This window comes from Fundulus heteroclitus, chromosome 17 (assembly GCF_011125445.2).
Source record: "Fundulus heteroclitus isolate FHET01 chromosome 17, MU-UCD_Fhet_4.1, whole genome shotgun sequence".
Classification (NCBI taxonomy): Eukaryota; Metazoa; Chordata; class Actinopteri; order Cyprinodontiformes; family Fundulidae; genus Fundulus; species Fundulus heteroclitus.
The window spans coordinates 7,656,754-7,679,625 of NC_046377.1; the positions used below are offsets into that span (position 1 = coordinate 7,656,754).

Below are 22,872 nucleotides of genomic sequence, written 5' to 3' on the forward strand. Positions count from 1 at the left end.
CAAAAGGTGGACATTTTGTACCACCTCTGAAGGTAGTTATCTACTCAGCCTGATGTTAGAAAATGTAGTTATTTTAGTTTAGTAAACATGCATAAGCAGGAGATCGGTTAAAAAGTAAGTTAGATCAGTAAAAAGTAAGAAATGACTGGCAAGGGCCAGAGGTGGCACGGTTTAATACAAATTAAATATGGCTTTCCTACATATATCAGAAAAGTAAATTAGCTTTATTTAAATTACGAGTATTCCCTTAACTATTTCATGTTAGAATAATAATTGATATCTTTGCTGTATGTGGTTCCAATTTTAATACAATGATTGCATAAATATTTTGTTGTTATCGATGTACTGAATTGTGTGTGGCACCACTCATCTGCCAAAGTCAAATATCTTTAGACTTAGACAACTTTATTTGTCATTTTGTATGCGCAGCGTGCGTACAGAACGAAATTTCGTTGCATACAGCTTGTAAATTGCAGTAAAATTAAATTACAGTATAAGGTGCAGCAGTGATTTAAAAGAAACAATTTAAATGTAGACGATGCAGGAGAAGTCATAGTGTACAGGTGAGTATTTTTAAAATACCCTTTTTACCCCTTACTGATCCTAAACAAAATAGAAAACCCTAATTCTTCTTCCTTCAACAGCAACTTATTCACTGAAGAGCGTGGGGTCACTGTCATGCTATATTCACTGACTGCACTGCAAAAACAGATCTAAAAACAAGTAAAATGCTCTCAAAGTTGGTCTATTTGTCCTTGATTTGAGCCAGTAAATAAGATCTGCCAATGCAATGATACCCTTTACCCCTAAAATAAGATAATTAGACATCCTGCACTTGAAATAAGATGGAGATGAATTGTTCCTATTTTAAGTGGAAAAATCTTATTCCATTGGCAAATAGTCTTATTTACCTGCTCAAATCAAGGACAAATACATACATTTCACGAAAATTTTACTTATTTTTAGTTCTGTTTTTGCAGTGTGTAAAAAAAAGTTCTGATTTTTAAGTTTCGGAAAAGGTCAAATCCTAACCACTACTGGTGCATATTTTAACTGTGTCAGTTAATTTTTGTAGGGCTTGGGGTGTCAACACCTGTGCAAAAGGTAATTTTGTGGAAACACATTTCTTTCAAAAATATGCTTTCCTCCACAAAATAAACAAACTTATGTTTACTTTTTTTCTCTCTGTAGAATTATGCAACTGCAATAAAAGATTATTAATTTTAGGCCTTTTTTTGAACCAGGGCACCAATTAAAGTAGAGGAAGGTATAGGTTGTTAATATCAAAAATCCTTTGCTTCTTAAAATATCAACAAAAAAAAACATAAAAGCTTGAAAGCTAGTGTTGAATTTACAGCTGGGAGTATCTGTTCTCCTTTACTAGAGTGCCCCCTCCTTGAAATGCAAAGCTGGTCAAGCATAAAGCAGATGTGATAAAGGTCAAAGCAGGTCGTGTCTAAGACATGGGTAAACATCTGGTTTTTGGATTAGATTTTACAACCTTCTTGCTCTACTTACTATAACGCCCAGATATTACCAAAGATGTACCGTTGTAAAAGGGGAAAAAAACAGCAAAGAACCATGCTGTTACATCTATTTAATGCAATCTGCCAACAAACTATCATAAAAAAAGAGATTAATAAAGTTCAGTCTTTGAAGCTACTTTGAATAACTGAGCATAAATTATGAAAAACAAGTTCAGGCTTTTCATTGGGGCCAAAGTTGTAACTGAACATGAACTGCATGAAGCAGTTTTCCAGCAAGACACTACACTCAAAACATACCTCTGATACAAAATTTCAAAGGATGCATCTTAAATATGGAAATCTAACATGGCAAAGGAATCGCTTTGGTGTGTTTTTTTTTTTTCCCCCTTTCAAAACTTTTAAATTCCTAGCTGAAATCAGGTTATTCGGGCCACCTGACGTTTATGAACCGAGCTCCACGCTCCATCGGCGTTGCCCTGGTTGACCTTTTACACTCCCACAGCTAACCACATGCCCCGGCTACCTCAGATCACAGCGCAGCTTTTTGAGGTCAGCCAGCGAAGCATGCCTCCGCATGCTAATTGTAACATGTGTGGCGAGCGGAGCCCAAAGCTGCTCTCTGGTTTAGGTGCAGTTTTACAGCTTGCGAACAACTTTTCCCTGCAGTCTTTGGCTTTCAGCTGCTACCCTCCGCTGGCTCCGTCTCCAACACAGCTCTCACATGAACGGTGTTGTCATAACGGCCGATAAATCCGCCGACACCCATGCAAGGCCTACGGGACAGGGACGTCGGTGATGTCAGGCAGCACGCGAATCCTTAAATCATAGAACTTTGGGTTTAAAAACTGATGTTGGAATACGGTTAAAATTATGCAATATTCTCTGCAGACGTTTCTCAACGAAATGCATAAAGGAGGAAGTCTATGTCCAGCTTTACAGTCATGAGGACAAGAAAGAAAGTGGCTTATAATTTATCTGTCTGTCAAAGTGCAATACATGAATATGTGGCCCACTCTTCTTTACAATTCAATGGTCCCACCACAGTATTTTAATAATGAGGAGGTCCACCGCAACATTGATTCTTTTCTTTCTCAGCCAGTCTCTTTTAGATTTGCTGCTCTTGTTTTTTTTTTTTGTTCCTGTTGCCGGACCCACTTTGAGGCAAGATATAAAAGTCAAAAACGTATACAGAGTAGTTCTCCAAATTACTCTAAGGTACTGCGGTTCAGTGGCTGCAACACAGGAGTCGCAATCATCGCTCCTCGACCACCGTTGCTTGACAGCTGGCTGAAGGTGTTTGTGCCGACATGCCGAGTTTGGGGTTTCCTCAAATGTGACACTGTGCATTAGAGCCAAACGTCGCTACTTTGTTCTGGTTTGTTCACATGAAGCTTGGCAAACCTAAGCCGTCCTGTCATGTTTTTCTTCATACAGAAAATAGGCTGTTTTAGTGTTAATACACAGCTCTATCCTTCAGACCAACAAACCGTGAACAATGTTTTTCCACTGGAGAAGGAAAGACTTCGAATAGCCTGGAAATAGCTTGACATTCTTTGCAGATGGGGAGAGAGGAACGCTTGTTTCGTCAAGCTGATGCATTTCTGATCTGACATTGTTTAAAACGCAAGTATGTATGCTTCGGATCAGCAAATTATTTCTCCCTGTAGAAAGATAGAGTTAAATGGTTAGAAAATGGATTTATGACCAATAACTCAGATTGATGGGCAAGAGCGGTTGCATCTCTGAGGTTACTGCTGGCATCTTCCTGCCTTGTAGCGTCGCGTTAACGCAGATGAATGCCCAGTTCCAGTGCCGATTAGCCAACTTCCAAAACTTCAGCTTTTATAGATGTCGTCAACCCAGGCTGGTGATCGATAAATCAAGTGGAATTGATTAGCAACTGCTGTGCGTTTCCTTTCCCTCTTAAATCCTACAGAAGTAACACGAGCTTACTAAGTTTTTCCGCTGACAGTATGGAAAGTCATGGAAATTCTCTTTTCACACGACATTAACAATAAGTTAAATCGAAGGAATGCAGAATAACAGGAAATCTTTTACATTTCATCAATTTCCTTTGCAGGAAAATCCTAATAAATTCATAAGGCCGTGCAGTACGCTTACATTAGCCATAATCCCAAAGAGCAACCTATATACTTGTATGTCGCCTTGTAATAGAAAGCTCGTTAACCTTCATTTAATTTGCCATGGTAACATGATGTTTTTTGAGACAAAAAAAAAAAGTTGAGAAACAAGTGCCGTAACTCCCACGGGACCGATCCGCCCCAGAAACGGCACCGAATGTCATGAGAAAGAGGGAAAGACGGGGGCTAAAAATGGAACAAAAAGGGTCCTTGGTGGCTGCGATGACGACGAGAATCCCAGGGTTAAAGATTCCCCAGTAGGAGAGAAGAACAAACTCCTAAAAGCTGAATTAGCATTCCTGTCAATCACAGACTTGGCTAGAGACACACGCACTAAGCAAAGCCCTGATTTAATATCCCCCCCCCCTCCCTCCTTCCTTACCTGGGCCCCAAACTCTATCAGCATACCGACAGAAATATGAGGTGGGAGCAGAGGACAAGGGAGAGTGAGCAAAACGGGGAGCAGGGATAAAAAGGAGAAGCGGGAAATGAAAAACGGGAAGGAAAGGGTGTGCACAATAATGGAAAAAGGAGTAATCTGCAGATTTTATCTCGGCCAACTTTTTCCTGTGCAAAATGATGTGCAGCCACGGTTATAAGCTTCACCTAAGTGTGTTTGCTGGTGTATACCATGCAACAGATGTCTGTTTCTAGGGCGACCGAACACAAAATGTAAGGAAAGCAAAATGCAAGATTGCTTATTTACAGCTGCAGTATTCACACCCCTTGACCTTTCTCTGCACGTCGTATTACAACCGCCAACGTTGCGTGGGATTTTCATCTCATAGAGCATTATTGTGAAGTAGAAGGAGATGGTATGTGGTTTTCAAATAAAATCTGGAAAGTGTGGCATGCGTTTGTAGTCCAAAGACATCTGCAGAAGATCGTTTCAGGGGTATTAGATTAAAGGAAGAGGAAAACACACGTTTTTTTATTGTATTATTTCACTTCCACTTCACAGAAAAGCCCTACTTTGTGTGAGTCTATCACATAAAATCTTAATAAAATAAACTTTTCTTAACAGCAAAAAGTTAAAGACACTGCAATTTGACAATTCCCGGCCCAAACTGATATCAGATCTGGCTCAGATCTGCACGAGCGTTCAGAATCAACTGTCTGCAGATAAAGCATCGCTATTAGCAAGCTTATTATGGAGGAAAAAAATGTCCAAATATTATCATTACAACAAAACATCCCAGAAATGTCGATGAAAATAATTTGGGAAATGCCCATGGGAAAAAGGCTTCTTAAACCCTCTGTGGCAACGGAGGGACAGAGTGATGGGAGGGAGGAAAGTGAAGAGAGAAAGGCTGCAGCGACCAGAGGGGAGGGCAGAGGAATTAAGGATGGTAGCGGGAGGGAGGGATGGAAGGCGGGGTTGTGGACAGGCAGTCAGAAATGCTGACCCATTCCCACGCTGGCCTCTCTGCATTATTTCCTTTCCTACTCCGGGCCCACAGGACCCGAATCCACCCTCCCTGCGTTCCTCTGGGCCTGCTCCAAGGATACCCAACGTTAGTGGATATACAGTCCCACCCAAAATGCATTTGTTCCCATTTACAGATAAATGACATGAAAACTGAAAACTAGCTGCTTTTTGGGCCTTTCAGCAATATAAAATTTGATACACGAGGTTTAAATTGGGTAGCAACCGCTCCATCCGTGCAATGTTTCCGTCTATCTGTATCCGGTTGTGTTCCTGTCAGAATCAAAAGGTTTACGAAGCAGGATCGGGTCATGTTTGGAATGGTCAGTTCAGCCGGGGTGGGGGACTGTTTGACATGGCTCGTTCACAGGGGATGGGTGTTATTTCCTCAGCACTTTCTGGTCTCTCAAGGGGAGTGTCAGAAGAGGCGTAAAGAACGAAGGGGAAAGGGTAGGATTAGGTCAACAAGAAAGAAAGCAACATAAGAATGACAAGATGATCCAGGAATAATTCTTTGTTTTCTAATTTCAGAGTTAAAACCAATAAGACGCTGCACTGAAACGTATTTCTTGCGACATGCTGCTTCATATTGCTAGAAAATAATCGTGTTATTCCTGGAGTAAGTTTTATACCATTTGTTGTTCAAAGCACTGTTCTGGGGCAGAATTATAATGTAACCGACTTCCCTGAATTCAGAGAAATTCAACATGTGGATTGTATGACAATGTGTCTTAATACGATGTAGGACTCATTTTATTCTCTAGACAAATGGTTTTGGACATCCAAAGTTTTTTGGATTTTTCATACAGTATATCTTCTACTGTCCATCTATGTACATCCTTTAGAAATGCGGTCATTCTTGGATATTTTCCAAACTTTTTCACATCAGAGCATGAACACTTAAGCTCTGCACTGCTTGTACACAAAAAAACCCTAATATATATTGATATATATATATATATATATATATATATATATATATATATATATATATATATATATATATATATATATATATATATATATATATATATATCTCAACTGCAACTTTAATATTCACAACATCAACAACTACTTTGATGTAAAGCTGTTATTTTTACTTTTTTACTTTAAGAATTAGCTAAATATGCCACCAATTTGTATAACAAGAAATATCTCCAGTGTAAAACCAATTAAACTTTTTGAGCTATTACGGTTCTTTGCAATAAAGGACTGTGTACCTGATCTCTCTGGAGAGTTTAAATACAATTTGACGTCTCATCACAAAAACGGAAGTTGCAAAGACTGCAATATGCAAACAGGCCTTTCACTATGATTGTGCAATTTGTTTTTATATCTACAGCTAAATCAAAGAAAAATAAAGAAAACACAGAAACAAATAACACCAGAAAAACAGAAAAAAGCCCCCACCACCACCACTTTCATATACTTTCACTTTATATAAAGAAGAAAGTTGTGTAGAGTTAGGTGACTGTTAGCTTGCCTGTTAGCACAAAGCTACCAACTAGCTTTGCATTAGCTGAAAATGTAGGATAGTTTGAACCAGATTTTTTATTTATTTTTTTTAAACCAAATCTCCCTTAAAACAAGTTTAATATATAAGCAACATAATAAATAGTAATAAATCACAAAATACTACTTATTGACCTTAAGAATCCTTTTTTACATTAAAAACTAGCTGCCTGTACAGCTATTTTGTACAAGTTAAAAGCCTATAGAAAAGTTGATCAACTTTATTCCACAGCTTCTTGACTCATGTGTACTTTTACCCAAAGAAAGGCTAGTTTTGGCCAAAGCAGCACGGTTTCTGAATTGACTGAGAAAATTCCACGTCTGTGAGCTCTTTGGAGACATTCCTGTCTGAGTGTGTTTCGCTGGAAGGAAAACATACTCCGGCACTGATGAGTAGCATTGATTTGGGAATTGAACAGCACGAGAGTCTGAGAACGTGTTGAGCTTTGGAGGAAGAATAGGCAAACGTGTGTGGCTTTATTGAATAAACCTAAAAGTAAATCAAAGCCCTCCGTGCGCCTCGGTCTCTACGATTTACATACGACTAACGGAGGATGATGCTAAACAGAACAGGGAAGACTTGGCCGCCCGTCTTCCACGCCACACAGACAAAACATACATTTAGAAGAAAAAAAAAAAAAAAAAAAAACTTGAATAAAGCCTGTCAAGCTTTCATCACCTCTGATGTTGAACACAAAAAGAAAAAAAGAATCTACTCCACACAGGCACTCGCCCCACACAAAGCACAACAGGGTCCAGTACAGCGTGCAAACACCTACTGACCACACTACTACTCACACTAGATGAAAAAGCTCTCTCCCACACAGACAATAGCAGTGTCCAAGCATGTAGTAAGTGGAGACCTGGCCAGTAAACACATTTAATGGCCAGGAATTTGGCATTCCTACAGGCATCATTACATGGCCCCACATTCCCTCTCTTCTGCTCTCATAGGCTTCCCAGTTATGGTTGAATTCAAGCAGAACAACAAGACAGCTTGGGGTTGAGACTACTTGCAGGAGACGGTGCTGCGAAAACGTATTCGCCAACTTACAGATTTATTGTTTTTGAAAAAAATAATTATCCCCTAAATCTAATACCTTGTGTCAGGTTTATCAGAAATACACTAACATTAGATTTGTGTTGCCTGAAAGCTTTAGTTGTGGCCGCTGACCAAATATCATGAATTAACGCAACAGTTTCCTTCAGTTGAGCCTCTATCTCCTCTGTCGCTTCTTTTTTTTTTAAGCCTGCTTCCATCTTCTCTATGTAACATAAACACTTGAAAAATGTATAAATAATTCTAGCAGTGGATTGTGGGAAGGGGGTTGGGGGTTATGCAGTGAAACCATTAAGCTTCACTTAAATCAGCTATTAGAAGTGCATCTGAGGAAATGAGGCATGAAAGTCTGAGAGGTGGAAATTAAAAGAGGCCCCTCGAGACATTATTTTTTTGCAGAACTGTTTAACAAAAATAGCTGTAGAGAACTTGAATCTAAAAACCTATGAATGAATGCGGAGCTCTATCCTATACTAAATTCTTACCATCTTTTTTTTTTTTTTGGTGTAGCCTCTTTGAGAAAAAATCCCTCCCCTGTTACCCTCCCTCAAACAAAACACCAGCGTATTGCTTTTCTAGGAATTCCAATATCTGTTCATTTTGATTCTACATATTTTAAGCTCCTAAGTTTGGGCCTAAAATGTTAAACGTGGCAACACTTTTCACACGAATGTACAATCTTACAACTGCATTAGCAACAGGTGAGCAAGACTAAAACAGACAGCAAAAACGGAGCTGAAATCTTAATGTATATAACCCATAATTCTCATGGCGATGTAGTGCCAAAGCTTGCAAATTCATCTGCGCCAAGTTAAGTGGTATTAGTTTCCTATTTTTCTAGATTTTCAGGCACTAGTGGCTTTTATTCCCAGTTGTCAGACAGGAAATGGGCTGAGAATGAAGTGGAGAAACCTTAACAGCTACATCGTATATGGCATGGCCGATTTACAGCTACACCATGGTTGTCTTTGTTTTGATAACTCCTCTGCTCACTCATTTTCCCATCTTGATAATTATAACAGGCCTATCCCATCTTGATAATTAACAATTATAAAAACCACGATATACTTCCCCAGCTATACCACAGATAGTGGGAATTTAGGATAAAAAAAAAAAAAACATATGAAAATTTGTTTGGTATCAGCTAACAGGCACAGTGTTAGCAACTAGCGTGTGAACACTTTGTAGCATTTAGCTTCCGAGGAGAAAGAAAAGTGTTTGTTAGGTGTTTTTTGTTAAAGTGAAGTCAATTTTAGAAGCCCTATATAGCTGCTGTTTTAATTCACAGGATTATTATGGCCAGAATATGTATTAGGGGCTTTAAGCTTGACATTCTCCAAATTCATGTTTTTTTGAAGCAAATAAATGAAATTGGTCATTGAACTAGCAGACCACACTCAAAAAAGCAATAAAAAGGAGCCACTGCCAAATTTAAATTGTTTATAACAAAAAAAAAAAAAAAAAACAGTGACGGGAGAAACAAGATATAATCGATTTGTGAGCACACTGCAAATAACCTTAAATTGCCAACAGGGCTGAAATATGCTTTGGGTCTGTCTGCGCTAGACTGAAGGGCTATTTAACTGCTTTTCATTCATCTCAGCAGAAGCTCTGCACCTGTAGTTTAAAACCATAAAAATATTTAGTGGTCAAACAACAATCTGATAAATCATTAGCCAGAGATGCGTCAAGATCTGTGAATTCCGTAATAGATTTGTGAGAGCACAAAACAGAGCATATTCAATGCATTTTTTTGTTAGCAATAACACACCCCTTTAAAATTATACAAAAATAATTAAAAACAGAACTTTTTAAAAAAAATATTGTTAAACTATTGTCTTGTCTTGTATCTCATGGTTGTCTTGAGAGGTAAATATATTGTCACATCCTCCAGAACTAAGATTTTAATAGTTTTTACTCTGCACTGACAAATTGCACAGACACCAGCTTGTCAACCTAGTTTCCCCCTATTTAGAAGACTAGAATAAAACAAAGCAGGTGAGAAAGTATTAGATGAGTTGCTGGTTAAGCAATTAAACTCCACCTACATAAACATGCTCTGAATAGCGTACCGCGAGCGAGCTATTTTTAGAAACGTAACGTCACGATGACGTCACATCACATGTGGTACTCAGTAGGGCAAGCTTGCATAGTCCGCCGCAGTTTCACTGTAAAAGAGACGTGCGTTACCCTTGGTTTTACTCATTAAAACGACTGCTTTTTCCAAATCTAAGACCATGGTTCTTAAACATTGTTGCTATGGAACGGGCAACAGCGACTCGAGGTACGCTGATCAGCCGCATATGAAGGATGTTTTCTTCAAGACTGCCAAGGAGAAATGTGTGCGCTGGGTACACCGGTGCGGTCGGCCTACACAACAGTTCAACCCGGAAAAAGTTACCAAATTCACGTACATATGTAGCAAGCATTTTGTTCGGAGGAAAGGGCACAACCGAAGAACATCCTGACCCAATTCCAGCGACATCAAGTAGTGAACAGGTAAGAGTATTTTGGTGGCCGACATGTTAATAATGAAGCGCCTGCTACCATGATAGCATATAGGCTATCATGGTAGCAGGCGCTAACATGATACCCTGCTACCAGGATAGCTTACTCAAAAACATTTCAAATAAGACAAACATTAAACATATACCGATCTCTGGACGGTGATTACAAACAAAAAAAACGGCCGACGACGCCATGACCGCCGCGCAGGAAAAAAAACCAAACAAAGCTTACCGTTCGATCAACTCGGCCCGTTTTCCGGTCTTTTTAAGCCCTCGACACTCAAGCCATCGTTTGAGCTGAAGGTTGGTGTGTTCTTAGACAGTACGACCAGTAATCCGTGCGCCTGGGACATCGTCTTGGGAAAGTTTAACGGCTATAAAGTCGATCATGTCGCTGTTTCTGTTGCGCGTGTAATAGCTGGTTGCTACAGGCGTTCTCTACCTGTATGCCCTACCTAAGCGGCAAAAGGGGCGTTGCTCTTGAGACGGTGACGTCACGTGCGCGGTACGCTATTAGCAAGAATACATAAGGCGCCCCCTTTCCTTGTTTTTGCGATTATCACTAGACATTATACACTGAAATCTGTGGTTCTAGTGCTGGAGATTAAGATATTATACTTGCCGCTATATTCCAAACCAAAAATGACAACTATCCCATCAGCTTTAACGCAGAATTGGTTTCAATACCTGCATGAAATAACTGTGTACAGTATTACATGTTACTTTAGCTATACTGCAGATTTACCCATCGCACATAAACAACAATTTCACCTTGAGCGACAAAGCTCACTCTTTATTATAAATGCAACTCACGCATTCTTAATGTCACAGAATGAAGTATCAGAGGAAAAACATCTTAGCGTTCTGCAGAACTCAACCCGGTGTCAGTTTGTTGGCCATGAGTGATGCTGGCTCCAATACGAGGCTTTTAAGCAGCAAGTGACCTTGGCCGGTTATCTGCATCCAAATCAGACTCTTCCTCAATTCTAAAGACTGCACCGCAGATGAAGAGACTTTTAGAGAAATAAAAAAAAGAAAACAAGCCTGAGCCTAAACAGTTTCTTGTCACGCTGTATAAAGTCCTCACAATAAAAAACGCCTCCTAACAACCTTTTTGATTAGTCCACTTGGCGGGTTGCGGCTGAATCAATTTGCAGACGCCAACTTTAGTTTAATCAGTTTCTTCCACTAAATAAAAGCGGGTTCAGAAGGCCATGGGATCTGGGAGAGAAAATTGGAAACAGGGAGGCAGGGCATGATTGAACATTAAAGGTCATCACGGAGCGTATCAGATTTCTTATCAAGCCTTTCTTCTTCCTGCCCGCCTGCTTTGGGGAAAGCCAATATCTGCTGAGTGTTGTTTTCAAACGACCCGGCTCCTGGCTAACGTCCTCCGCTAACTTGGCATGAGCATCAGAGGTGGCGTGCAGAGAATTAACAACCAGGGAGTCACCATCGCACAACACAAACCGCTCTGCACCGCTTCCACAGCAATAAATAAATAAATATCCTGAACGACAGCAGATTCACCTCGATGGAGGCGGAGGTGTTCTTTATGCACACTGTGAAAGACATATATATATATATATGATATATATATATATATATATATATATATATATATATATATATATATATATATATATATATATATATATATATATATATATATATATATATATATGATATATATATATAAAAAACTGCCCAAAACGTGTCTCACCGTTCGGCCTCCAGGCGCATCTCCTCCCTCTTCTGCCTCCTCAGCTCCCGGCGCCGCTCAAAGTCCATATCCTCCATGATGGTGCCCTGCAGAGACATCATCAAACCCAAATATGTTAATTTACTCGCTCTCTGGGGAGAGGGCAGGAAAAGAGAAGCATTCATTTACAGCGCTGACCGCATTTAATTGGCACCCTTGCTAAAGACATGTAAAAAAAAAAAAAAAAAACTCAACACAGGGGGTGCCCAACTTGTTGTGGTGATGCCAGCAGGACAGACGCTCTTAAGGACTGACACTAGACACCGGTGCCTTGATATGAAATTGATGTTTTAATGTAGAAGCATAACCTCACACAGAAAGAAAAAAAAAAGTCCAACTTTTACTCTGTGTTAATTTAGCCTCTCTGTGCCTTTACCCTCCCTGTAGAAGGACCCGGTGACCATGAGTCCACCCGATGCTTGCTTAAAACGTCCTTCTGTTTCAAAGGGTTCATGATGCCATGCACTCCAACAGGGTTCCCAGGGTTTTTTTAGACGAGGGGGGGGGAGTATCACCGACCCTAAACTGTACATAACAGGGGAAATGAAGTGTAGTGCTTGGCTGTTGACACAAAGTCCCAATGGAGTGGAAAAATCTTCCCTATTGTGTTTGTGATGCTGGGAATTTTTTTCTTCTTCTTCTGATGTGCCTCCATAGATAACCATGCAGACATCAGCATGCAACACCTTGGTGCAGTTCTTCAGTGGTGAGATCCTTACCATCCTCCTCACCGTGCATGGTTGCAAGATAAACCTGGGTGCTCATCACCTTTGTTCTTTATGGTTCCAGTTATAATTAAAAAACATTTCAATTATTGCTATGTCTATACACACAAGCACAGCTGTTAGGAAATGGCGACAAGAAAATGTATAATAGCCTAACTTATGAAGATTAATACGCATCTGCCTTTGCTTTTATGTCTTTCCCATTAAGAAGAGTAGCTAAGTGAAATAAGCATGTGGGCTGTGTCATTTATTTATAGGGGAAAAAAAAGAAACTATGCATTACCAATAAAGCTATCCTAAAATAAATGTGAACTATAAATTGATTACATTTATAGTACTCAAAAGGTATAAATACCACAACTAGGTTGCTAAAAGCAATTACTTCTCTAAATGGTATATTTCCCCCGCACTGAATAAATTCAATTATAAGTTGGGTTTTTCTCAATTTTCCACTGCGACATCATGCTGCTGTAATAAAAGATACATTTAGTTTAAGGCCTTTACACCCTATTTTGCAGGGGTGCTTTCAATTCATGCAAACATCAGTCCAACGGCAGCTCGAGTAGCGCTTGCTTCTGGTGTTTAAATACCACACTGGACTTAAACAGCATGACGTGCAACTTTAATTGCCACCTCTCTCGACGGGGTTATAATTTTGCACACACACACAGCATTCGTTTGCCGAGGATACAACCCAAAAGAAAATATCGGAAAGCATGCAACCAAGCCCGAAAGCAAGGGAGATGGAGAGCGAGGGACGATGACGCCAAGACAGGATGTTAACATCATCAGTTTGGAGTAAATCTAAAAAAAAAAACAAAAAAAACAGCAACAACATGGTACACGACTGGCTGTGAGGCCTGAGACCACCCAGGAGCTGCTGAGCCTTCCATCATACATCTATGATTCTTGCTGAGAAAAAAAAAAAAAACATTGACTGAAACAGTGCAAACGCTGACTGGCTGCATGTAAGCTGTGGATTTACACATATTTTAATGATGTAGAGCAAAAAAAGTGCAAATAGTGCTGGCGATACAATTCTTAAAGCAGATTTCATTAACAAAAAGGACAGCGAGTGTCGTACCTTGAATTAGCCTCCAAACTGGGTTTTTTTTTTTTTTAATCCTTCAAACCATACCAGTTACTCTCAATGGTTTGCCCAAGAAAAAAATGCAAAGCAGCAACTTACAGTAGTGGTCTCCCAAAGCTGGCCTCATTTGACAGAAAAAAGGCGAGTGCCTGCTTATTTCTCCCTCCCTCCCTCCCAGTTGTCCCTCCCTCCTTCCTTCCTTCCTTCTGCCTCTTTCTGTCCCCCCATCTCTGCTCCACAACTTTGCCCGTGTTGTTTACAGACGTGTCAGAGCTTGGCTAAACTTTGTTTTCCCTCACAGCTTCCTGTATGCTGTAAGTTATGCCCCCCCCCCCTCCTCCTCTCCATTTGCGGTCCCACATTAGACATTGCCACCCAGGTATTTATTCAAACAAGCATGCGGGAGAGGCATTGCATCGTTTGTGCTTGCATAGTAATGAGCAGAAACAGATGCGTGCGTATGTAAAAAAAAAAAAAAAAAAAAAAACACCTGCAAACCCTCGCCCTCCTCGGTGCATCTTCAACACCTCTCATGTGAGCCTGTAAAACAAAAACCCACGCCTCTGCACGCCGTCGCACTCCAAAAGGCGCTCCGACTCTTAAGAGACGCCCTCGATGGGGCCAGACGTCTATGTTTAGCTACACGTTTAGCGTCGGATGCAAAAACGACGGAGGGGTAAGAAACGGCCAGTCGCCACAACAGTAATTAAGACGAGATGAGAGCAATAACCGTTTCTGACGAGGCCTCCAAACATCGCCATTCGGATCACACGCTTTTGCTAAAACCGGCAACGCGGAGGGAGGCGAAACTGATTAGCAACGCAAGCACGCAAAGCATATCAATTTGGGCTCATTGCTGCACACAATGCTTGGTTTATGCAGCTAAGAGGCATTCATTTTCTGTTCAAAGCGCAGTTTCACAAAGTGAGTTAAAGACCTGTCATTTATCAACGGATGGATGGAAAGAAAACATCGCAGGTAGGATTACAATTAACGTTCTAAACTGATAAACAAGTAGAGAGAAAAAAAAAGATTTTTATTGCTACAAATTTTAATCTCAACAAATTAAATTTCTGTTAGCTCTGTTGTTTTCTACCCCATAGAAAGTACACCTGGCTCAGTGCTTCAGTGTGTAGCTGTGTCTTTTTTATGGATAAACTATCCTCTCCGACTCCCTATTGGCAACAACAAATGGCTACTCCTAATTAGCCTGCTTCTCAAGAAGTTTTTTGGTCCTGTTACCAGGGAGTCATTACTCTCCACTGTCACCAGAAACTAACATAAGAAACGGGATTGCTGCAAAGTCTTGGTTCGATGTAATCACCTGGCCTTCATAACACGATCAACTAAGTTTGACTGTATTTTTTTAAGGCTGCATGTTTAAGACTGAATTGAAGTCCATGTAAAAAGATCTGAATCTGACGGCATGATTGAATCAGAGTGGAATTAACTGATTTCCATACAACTGGACATGATCTGGACCTGCTCGTCTTGTGCAGCCCCCATAAGATCCAATTTGCTCTAAAATAGGGCTATAATATAAACTGAGAAGAACCGTAGTTACAATGCAATGAGTATAACTGCTCCTTTCCCTCAACGCAACGTGAGCAGTCACCGGAGTCCTGACAGAACGGGCCTTTGGTGCGACCTAGAGGTGTAAACCGATGTGTGCATCCCTGGAAGGACCACCCACACACTGCAAAAGCTAACAAAGGCAGGAGAGGAGAGAAATGTTCCATAAAGTCGAGCCAGCCAGAATAAACACTTTGTCACATTTTTAACCTGCCTGTGCCTGTCAGCTGCAAAACATCTTCCCCCAACGACTTTGTCCATTTATTGCTGTTTATCTCCATCCATCCACTTAGCCCCTACTTCCTTCTGCCCGCCCGTCTGCCCCAATGCCTTCCACGTTGGGAATAATGACACATTTACCAGTCAAATTACTACCTTTTGAGACTGCCAGACCCTGGCACACAACCCAGTGTCTAAGTACCAGTCTCTTGAAAGCCCTCGAAACCCAAGCTGATATGATCCTAACAGCAGCTGGGACCACACTAACGTATAAAGAGTCCACACACTGTCATAGGCTCGAGTCAAAACAACAGAACGATATTGGCCGAACGGCGGAAACTACCAAACAAAGGGGATGAAGTAAACGCTGGTTAAAACATTTTTTTGGTTGAAGTGTTTCCCAAGATTAGCCAACTTTTTTTTTTTTTTTTATCACAAGAGAGGACTTGCTATCCTCTCGCAATCTCTGCACAAAACTCATTAATCTTCGAGGTACAGCAATGAAGCTATGCCAGGAATGTTATTTGAATCTGAATTTAAAATAAGGACTTGAAAAAGCCTCGATAACTTCTATTTCACTTGCCACCCAAGCAAAGCTCCTCCTCCTCCTTTGTGCGTGGAGGCCCTGTTTTTGTTATTGTGTAATAGGGGGTTCACATTGTGACGAAGCAGATGATCAAAGACCAGCAGTACTTCTAGTTATGGGATATCCAGCAAGGAGGTTAGCAAATAAATTGAATATTGACCACTTGGATTTTCTAATGTACAGATCTGACCTCCCACGTTCAGATCATATTTTGACTTTAAAGTACCTATAATTGTGAAAACATATATATACCATCATTCTAACCAGAAAGTGCACAGTCTTTTAATCAGGGTTCAAATGCCTGAAACATAATAAAGGCAATGTAATCTTAACCAGGTTCTAAACGTTTTTGCATCTCATCTGAAGTGCACAAAAAAGGACAACAGATTCCACACTGGCTTGTGTTACCACAATGTAAATGTGGAATGACATCAACCATTATGTCAAAAGCTGTTTTTTTTCATGCTGGATTGGCATACAGGTAGAAGTCTATTATTCTACAGAGAGGAGGATTATTAGCTGATGAAACATGTTTAGGGAGTGGACATCCTAGAAAGTTCACACCAAAACCAGGTTGTGCAATATTCAGAAAACCTGCAAAACCAGAGCACTGGATCTCAGATTGTTCAGGCCTGTTATAGAATGATGTTAGACAAAAAAAAAAAAAAAAAAACACAATAAGAAAAAAAAGAGAATAAAAACGTTTGGTTTGTTGGGAAGAACGACCAGGCAAAATAAATGTAGAGATGTTTGATCATAATGCGCCGAACTGTGTTTGGACAAAACCACGACATATCAGAACATGTACAAACTGATAAGCATGGTGGTGCAGTCATTGCACTGACAGAACTGGATAACAAAGCTTGTTAGAGTCAAATCTGAGGACACCTTCCTGCTTAGGCAAAAAAAATTGCCACATTCCGGGTGAAATTGTTAATTTTATGCCTTTAAAGTAAATGAATGTCATGCTAAGCAAATTTCACCAGAAACCCAGTTGTTCAAATGACCGTTACATAAAAAATGCTTCCAAGTTAATAACATAAAAAAAAATGCCAGTTTAAAAGTATAAAAACTCTGCTTTTTTAGAATTCAGAGTATTTTTTGTACATACCACAAAAACCTTTGGACTAACCAGCAACGCTAAATGACCTAATTCATTATTTGCTTATTTGCATCACAAACATTTTTCCTCATTGAGCTAGGTTAAAAGGTTAAGGTTAAATGTTTCAAGTACACTTAATACAACCTTACAGCTTTCAAAGTAATTGATTGTTTCAGTTCAGTTGATTTAGTGAACTTATTGATAGATAATTACTAGGCCAAAGCAGTTTTGAAACAAATTCATTCACCATGATGTCATTTTTCCCCAATTTCCTCCTTAATGTTGAATCATTAACTCTGGCGTTAACTGAGGCAAGTGACGTTATTCTGAGTTCTGTTGTATCCCCCTAGATGAGTTGTCAATGCGTTCTTGGAGCTTTGGTAGACCAGCCAGTCCTAAGATAGTTCACCAATGATTCAAGTTTTCTCCCCAGCGGTTTCACTAGAGTCCCAAAAGCCTTTAAAATAGCTTAGTAACCCTTTCGACAATGATAGTGACTGTCTTGTCTGTCCTTGAGAATGTTTTGATAAGGGCATGCCGTGTTCGTCTTTGTCTTATAGCCTACTTCACGTTGTCATACATGCTCTCATTAAGTCTAAAGTCGAGGCGTACTCAAGGCAGACTCCGCTCATACTGGTACGTGTCACAGTATAAAGTTTTCAGAGGCAAGAAGTCTTGACATCAAACTGTTTTATATGCGACACCAAGCTTGATACACTGAGCTGCTCCAAGCAGGAAGTCACAAGGACGCGCGGCATCACAGTCCCTCTCTGTTCTCACTGACAGGTGTGCGGTGGGAGCCTGCTGGAAAAGAAACAGCTCTAGATGCTCAGCTAGCTAACCACACATTTTACCATCCATTCTGTTGCTTTGTCCCACTGGCAGAAAGTGTGGCAATTGTCTACATTTCTTGCACCAAATTCCTACAACAGTACACTCGACTATGAAGGGTAAAACGTCCGGAGAGTCAGCGCGGAGTCCACCAAACTCACAGTATGCGCACAGTATGCCCGAATATGTGGGAGCCTTTAGGCAGCCAGGGAGTACGCGCTAGCAACAATAAACCTAGTAAGTTAATTCAGTACAAAAGTTAAGTTTATTTTGGCCTTATGTTAGAAACAGGGCAGTGTAGTCCAACTACTCTGTCCTCCCGACAGAGACAGATAGCTCTCCCTCTCAGGAGAGAGCTGTGTACGTGAAGGGGAGGAGTGATATTACACACTTGGGAAGAATATTTAGTGCGCCTTATAATCCGGTGCGCCTTATGGTCCGAAAAAAATACAGTAATCATATTTAATTCATGATTTAACAAGGTGGAGGAAGGGGGTTGGGGGTTAGAACAACAGTGAGAGTTCTAATGAAAGGTAAAAGGTGAGATCATATTTCTCCTATTTCCCAGTGTTGGCTCCCTATTAAATCCAGAATAGAATTTAAATTCTCCTTCTTACATATACAGCTCTTAATTATCAAGCTCATTCATACATCAGACTGGGCTTACCCCTCTGTATTATAAGCCTGATGAGCTGGCAGGCTTTAAGAGGAAGAAGTGCAAAGTAACATGTGGTAGGGGGATCCGATGCGTCACACAGCTGGTCACTCGGCCATTTTCTCTGCCGTATCAGGACTTTAAACTGTAAAGCCATCAAGGTGGATAAACTTTCAGTTCAGACTGGGTTCCAGAGATGTGTTGATGGAATTAGCATATAGCCATGCAAACACAAACCACAGTCTAAGGATACGGTTTTGTTGCAGGAAAACAAGAGTGGATTAATTGCTAAAGTTAAAGCTACAATCCTTCTGCAGAGAAAATGAGTGAAGGATAAGAAAGAAGATGCCTAAGAGGAAGAGCACAGAAAGGTGCTCAAGTTCAGTTTGAGCAGAGATAGTATACTTTAGCTAAGTAAGAATGGCCATTTTATGGTTATTTTATCACACAAATAAAGCATCCCAAGAAAAATAAAGAGGAGAAGGTATAATGAGAGGAAGACGCTACATGCTGGTAGATAATGCGCTCTAACAGCTGTTTTGGCTGAGGCTCCGACAGACAGTTGGGCAAACCTGAGGTTTCGCGCAGAGGTAAGGAGCCTCCTGAGAGTAGTCTCACAGTAATTTCAATCTGCATGTGAGGAAGGTTGGTGAATTACAATCTTAATGGTGTTTTTTTTTTTTAAATGCAAAATCTTTATCTTTAAATGATCATTTCCTCAACAGCAGTAGGCCACTCTAAATAAAATCTCTCAGTGATTTTCTGATAGAGCGTGTGTCTAGTTGTGATATCCATTGACAGCTGCAGCTACAGCAGTTTGTAACTGGGTTACAAACTACAATGTGATTGTGTTATAAAGAAGTAAACAAAATACTTAAAAAGGGATATTTATAATTTCTTAAGGTACTTTTACACCGAATGCAAACAAGGTGAATGTTTCATGTTGATGGCCTGACCACAACTGTTCAACCCACCATGGCGGAAATGGATTTTACCGGGCAAGTCACGGTCCAGTATGTAATGTGAAAAGCCCAAAAAAAAACAAAAAACGCATTGGTGACCCTGGTTCCACCAGAGACGCACCCAATGCGGTACCGCGCACGTGACGTCACCGTCTCAAGAGCAACGCCCCTTTTGCCGCTTAGGTAGGGCATACAGGAGAGAACGCACGGATAACAGATATGACCGACTTTACAGCCGTTAAACTTTCCCAAGACGATGTCCCAGGCACACGGATTACTGGTCGCACTGTCGAAGAACACACCAACCTTCAGCTCAAACGATGGCTTGAGGTTCGAGGGCTTAAAAAAAGACTGGAAAACTGGCCGAGTTGATGAACGGTAAGCTTTGTTTTTTTTTTTCCTGCGCGGCGATCAAGGCAGCGTCGGCCGTTTTTTTTGTTGTTGTTTGCAATCACCGTCCAGGAATGGGTATATGTTTAATGTTTGTCTCATTTGAAATGTTTTTGAGTAAGCTAGCCTGGTAGCAGGCTATCATGTTAGCGCCTGCTACCATGATAGCCTGTATGCTGGTCTGGATAGCAGGCGCTACTTTATTAACATGTCGGCCACCAAAATACTCTTACCTTGACTTGATGTCGCTGGAATTGGGTCAGGATGTTCTTCGGTTGGGCCCTTTCCTCCGACAAAATGCTTGCTACATATGTACGTGAATTTGGTAACTTTTTCCGTGTTGAACTGTTGTGTAGGCCGACCGCCCCGGTGTTCCAAGCGTACACATTTCTCCTTGGCAGTCTGGAAGAAAACATCCTTCATATGTGGCCGATCAGCGTAACTCGAGTCGCTGTTGCACGTTCCATAGCAACAATGTTTAAAAACCATGGTCTTAGATTTGGAAAAAGCAGTTGTTTACCGAGTAAAACCAAGGGTAACGCACGTCTCTTTTACAGCGACACAGCGGCGGACTATGCAAGCATGCCCTACTGCGTACCACGTGATGTGACGTCATCGTGACGTTGTGTTTCTAAAAATAGCTCGCGCGCGGTACCGCATTCAGCAAGTACCACCACCTGTAGCTGCGTCTGGATGAGGGTCGCTTCCAGCGGTACTTCCATCAGTCCAAGACCCAGTGCTGCTCTGTGTCAGGGCCCTCCAGAAATCTAACTACAGGCGTCTTTGGTCAAATCCACCATTGCTCAATACATATTTAGACAGTACAATAAGGCTATATTTTTAACATATGAAAAAAAAACATTTTCGCACTTAAATAAATACAGGAAGAGGACACATAAAGACGCAAATTGACAGAAAAGTTCAGATTGTTGAACTGAAGCGAAATCTCGCTTGGGTTCAACAATCTGAACCAAAAGCAAACGCGTAGCCACCATGCCTACTTGCTTCGCTCTATTCGCCCAATTCATGCCATTCAGATTGCTCGAAACGCGTCAATTCGCTCCTGAATGAGCCTTTACATAGGGATAGCATGTAAATCACTCGCTCCATTCGCTTTGTTCGCATTTGGTGTGAATGTACCCACAGTGATAAAACAGTGTCACGAATTCTCGAACGTTTTATCCGTTAAATTGTGAAATTACACATTTGTCACATTGTAGGATTTGATGCCATCGAGTAAAATTTTCTTTGCCACATTTTATCCCATTATCTGACTATAACAGTTATAATGTATATTTACTTTTTTATAAGTGTATCTTATTTCTACAATACCCAAACTGATCCCAATGCAGGCAATGGTGTCCAATAAATTTGTTTGGGGGGGGGGGGGGGGGTATTTTTCGCGGCTCTAGTGGCTCGCTTCTTAACACAGTAGGCTGACAGGAAGGGGGGTGGAAGAGGGGGAGAGACATGCGGCAAAGGACCGCGGGTCGTAGTCGAACCCGGGTCGACCGCGTCGAGGACTATGGCCTCAGTAAATGGGTCGCGCTACTCGCTGCACCACCAGCGCACCCCGTCCAATAATTCCAACAAAAACAATGCTCAAATTTTCTTTTCTAGTTTGTGGTTTACGTTAACTCGATGGGTTTAAAATAGCTAATGAGTTTAAGCTAGTACTGCCATTCACAAGACAGCGAATGCAATTTATAATACTTTTCAGGCTTGTTTCGAAACGTCGTAATTCACAGATTCTGTTCTATTCTACAAATTTATCACATCGTATGATTTTCAATTATTTTTTTCAAGTGCCACTTACATTTCAACAAATTAACTCCCTTTCCTAGTTACATCTGTTAGCTTCAAACTTTTGAACTACCTGCCAATTTATCAGGTCTAGATATTTTTGCTTTGTCCTAAAACTGAATGCATTACCATAATCTACACTTATTACATGTTGCGACATCGCTTATTTCGTTCTGTCTAGTACCATTTTTATTGCAACCCATTAAGTTACATTTAAAATTACTTTGTTAGGTCATAAAATGTTTTCTATTGTAGTTTATTTCTGCAATAACATTTAAACACTTAGTATTTTAGCAATGTGTGTTTCCAGTATTTCTTTAAAAAGCAATATTGCACTAATGCTGCAAGACTCTGTATCAAGTCTACAGCCTTTGCTCGGTTTAATTCTAACTTTCCCACACACACTTCTCTTACTGCCCTTCCTGCTTTGACCACAACTTCTCAACTAAACCAACAGCTGCACACTCTGCATAGCTAAAATATGAAGAGAGGCGGGGATGGTTGGCCATGAATTAACTTGAGTGCTCAGTTTAATTTTACAGGGTTTAAGCTTTCGTCGGAGCCAAACTTCTTTCTTGATTTGTCATAGCAAATGTCAACCGCAAACCTTTGCTCTCAACGCTGGGATCCTCAGCTGCAACCATACTTTGTACGCAACATATGAGGTGGCCAACTGCATCAGCGCTCAGCTTGGCCTCATTACCATCTGCTTTCCGCATACATTCGGTCTCTTCCAAAACAAATTTCAGAAGCTTCAGCTCAAAACGGGGAAAATTTCCACCAAGCGTGAGCCTACGGCATTTAACAGGCAAACCTGAGAGGGTAATGCCAACGCAAATTGAAATGCAACCATGAATGCCTCGGGCGTATTGTCATTAGTAACTTAGGAACCAACGATTAAACGCAATCCTCCGTTAAATCTGTCTTCAGTCTCCTCTGTACTGACTTAAGCAGTTAAAAAAAAAAAAAAAAGATCAACCGGCAAAGGGGAAACTTCACATCAGTGTGAGGACAAGACCTGAAGGTTAAAAGATGTCAAGTT

General features: G+C 40.6%; 1 protein-coding gene across 5 annotated transcripts in view; it reads right to left on the minus strand.

The window, feature by feature from the left end:
• cald1a (caldesmon 1a) overlaps window positions 1-22,872 on the minus strand; it is a 79,507-nt gene that overhangs the window by 31,003 nt on the left and 25,632 nt on the right. For 4 of the 5 annotated variants that reach the window (XR_004933094.1, XM_036148810.1, XM_036148809.1 and 1 more), the window contains exon 2: window positions 11,857-11,942. Coding sequence is in view for 4 of the 5 variants with exons in the window: in XM_036148810.1 (XP_036004703.1) it covers window positions 11,857-11,933 (77 nt within the window). In the remaining variant the exon portion in view is untranslated. Of the gene's footprint in view, window positions 1-11,856; window positions 11,943-13,704; window positions 13,823-22,872 lie in introns of those variants that run through there. The other variant, XM_036148807.1, reaches the window with a different exon arrangement.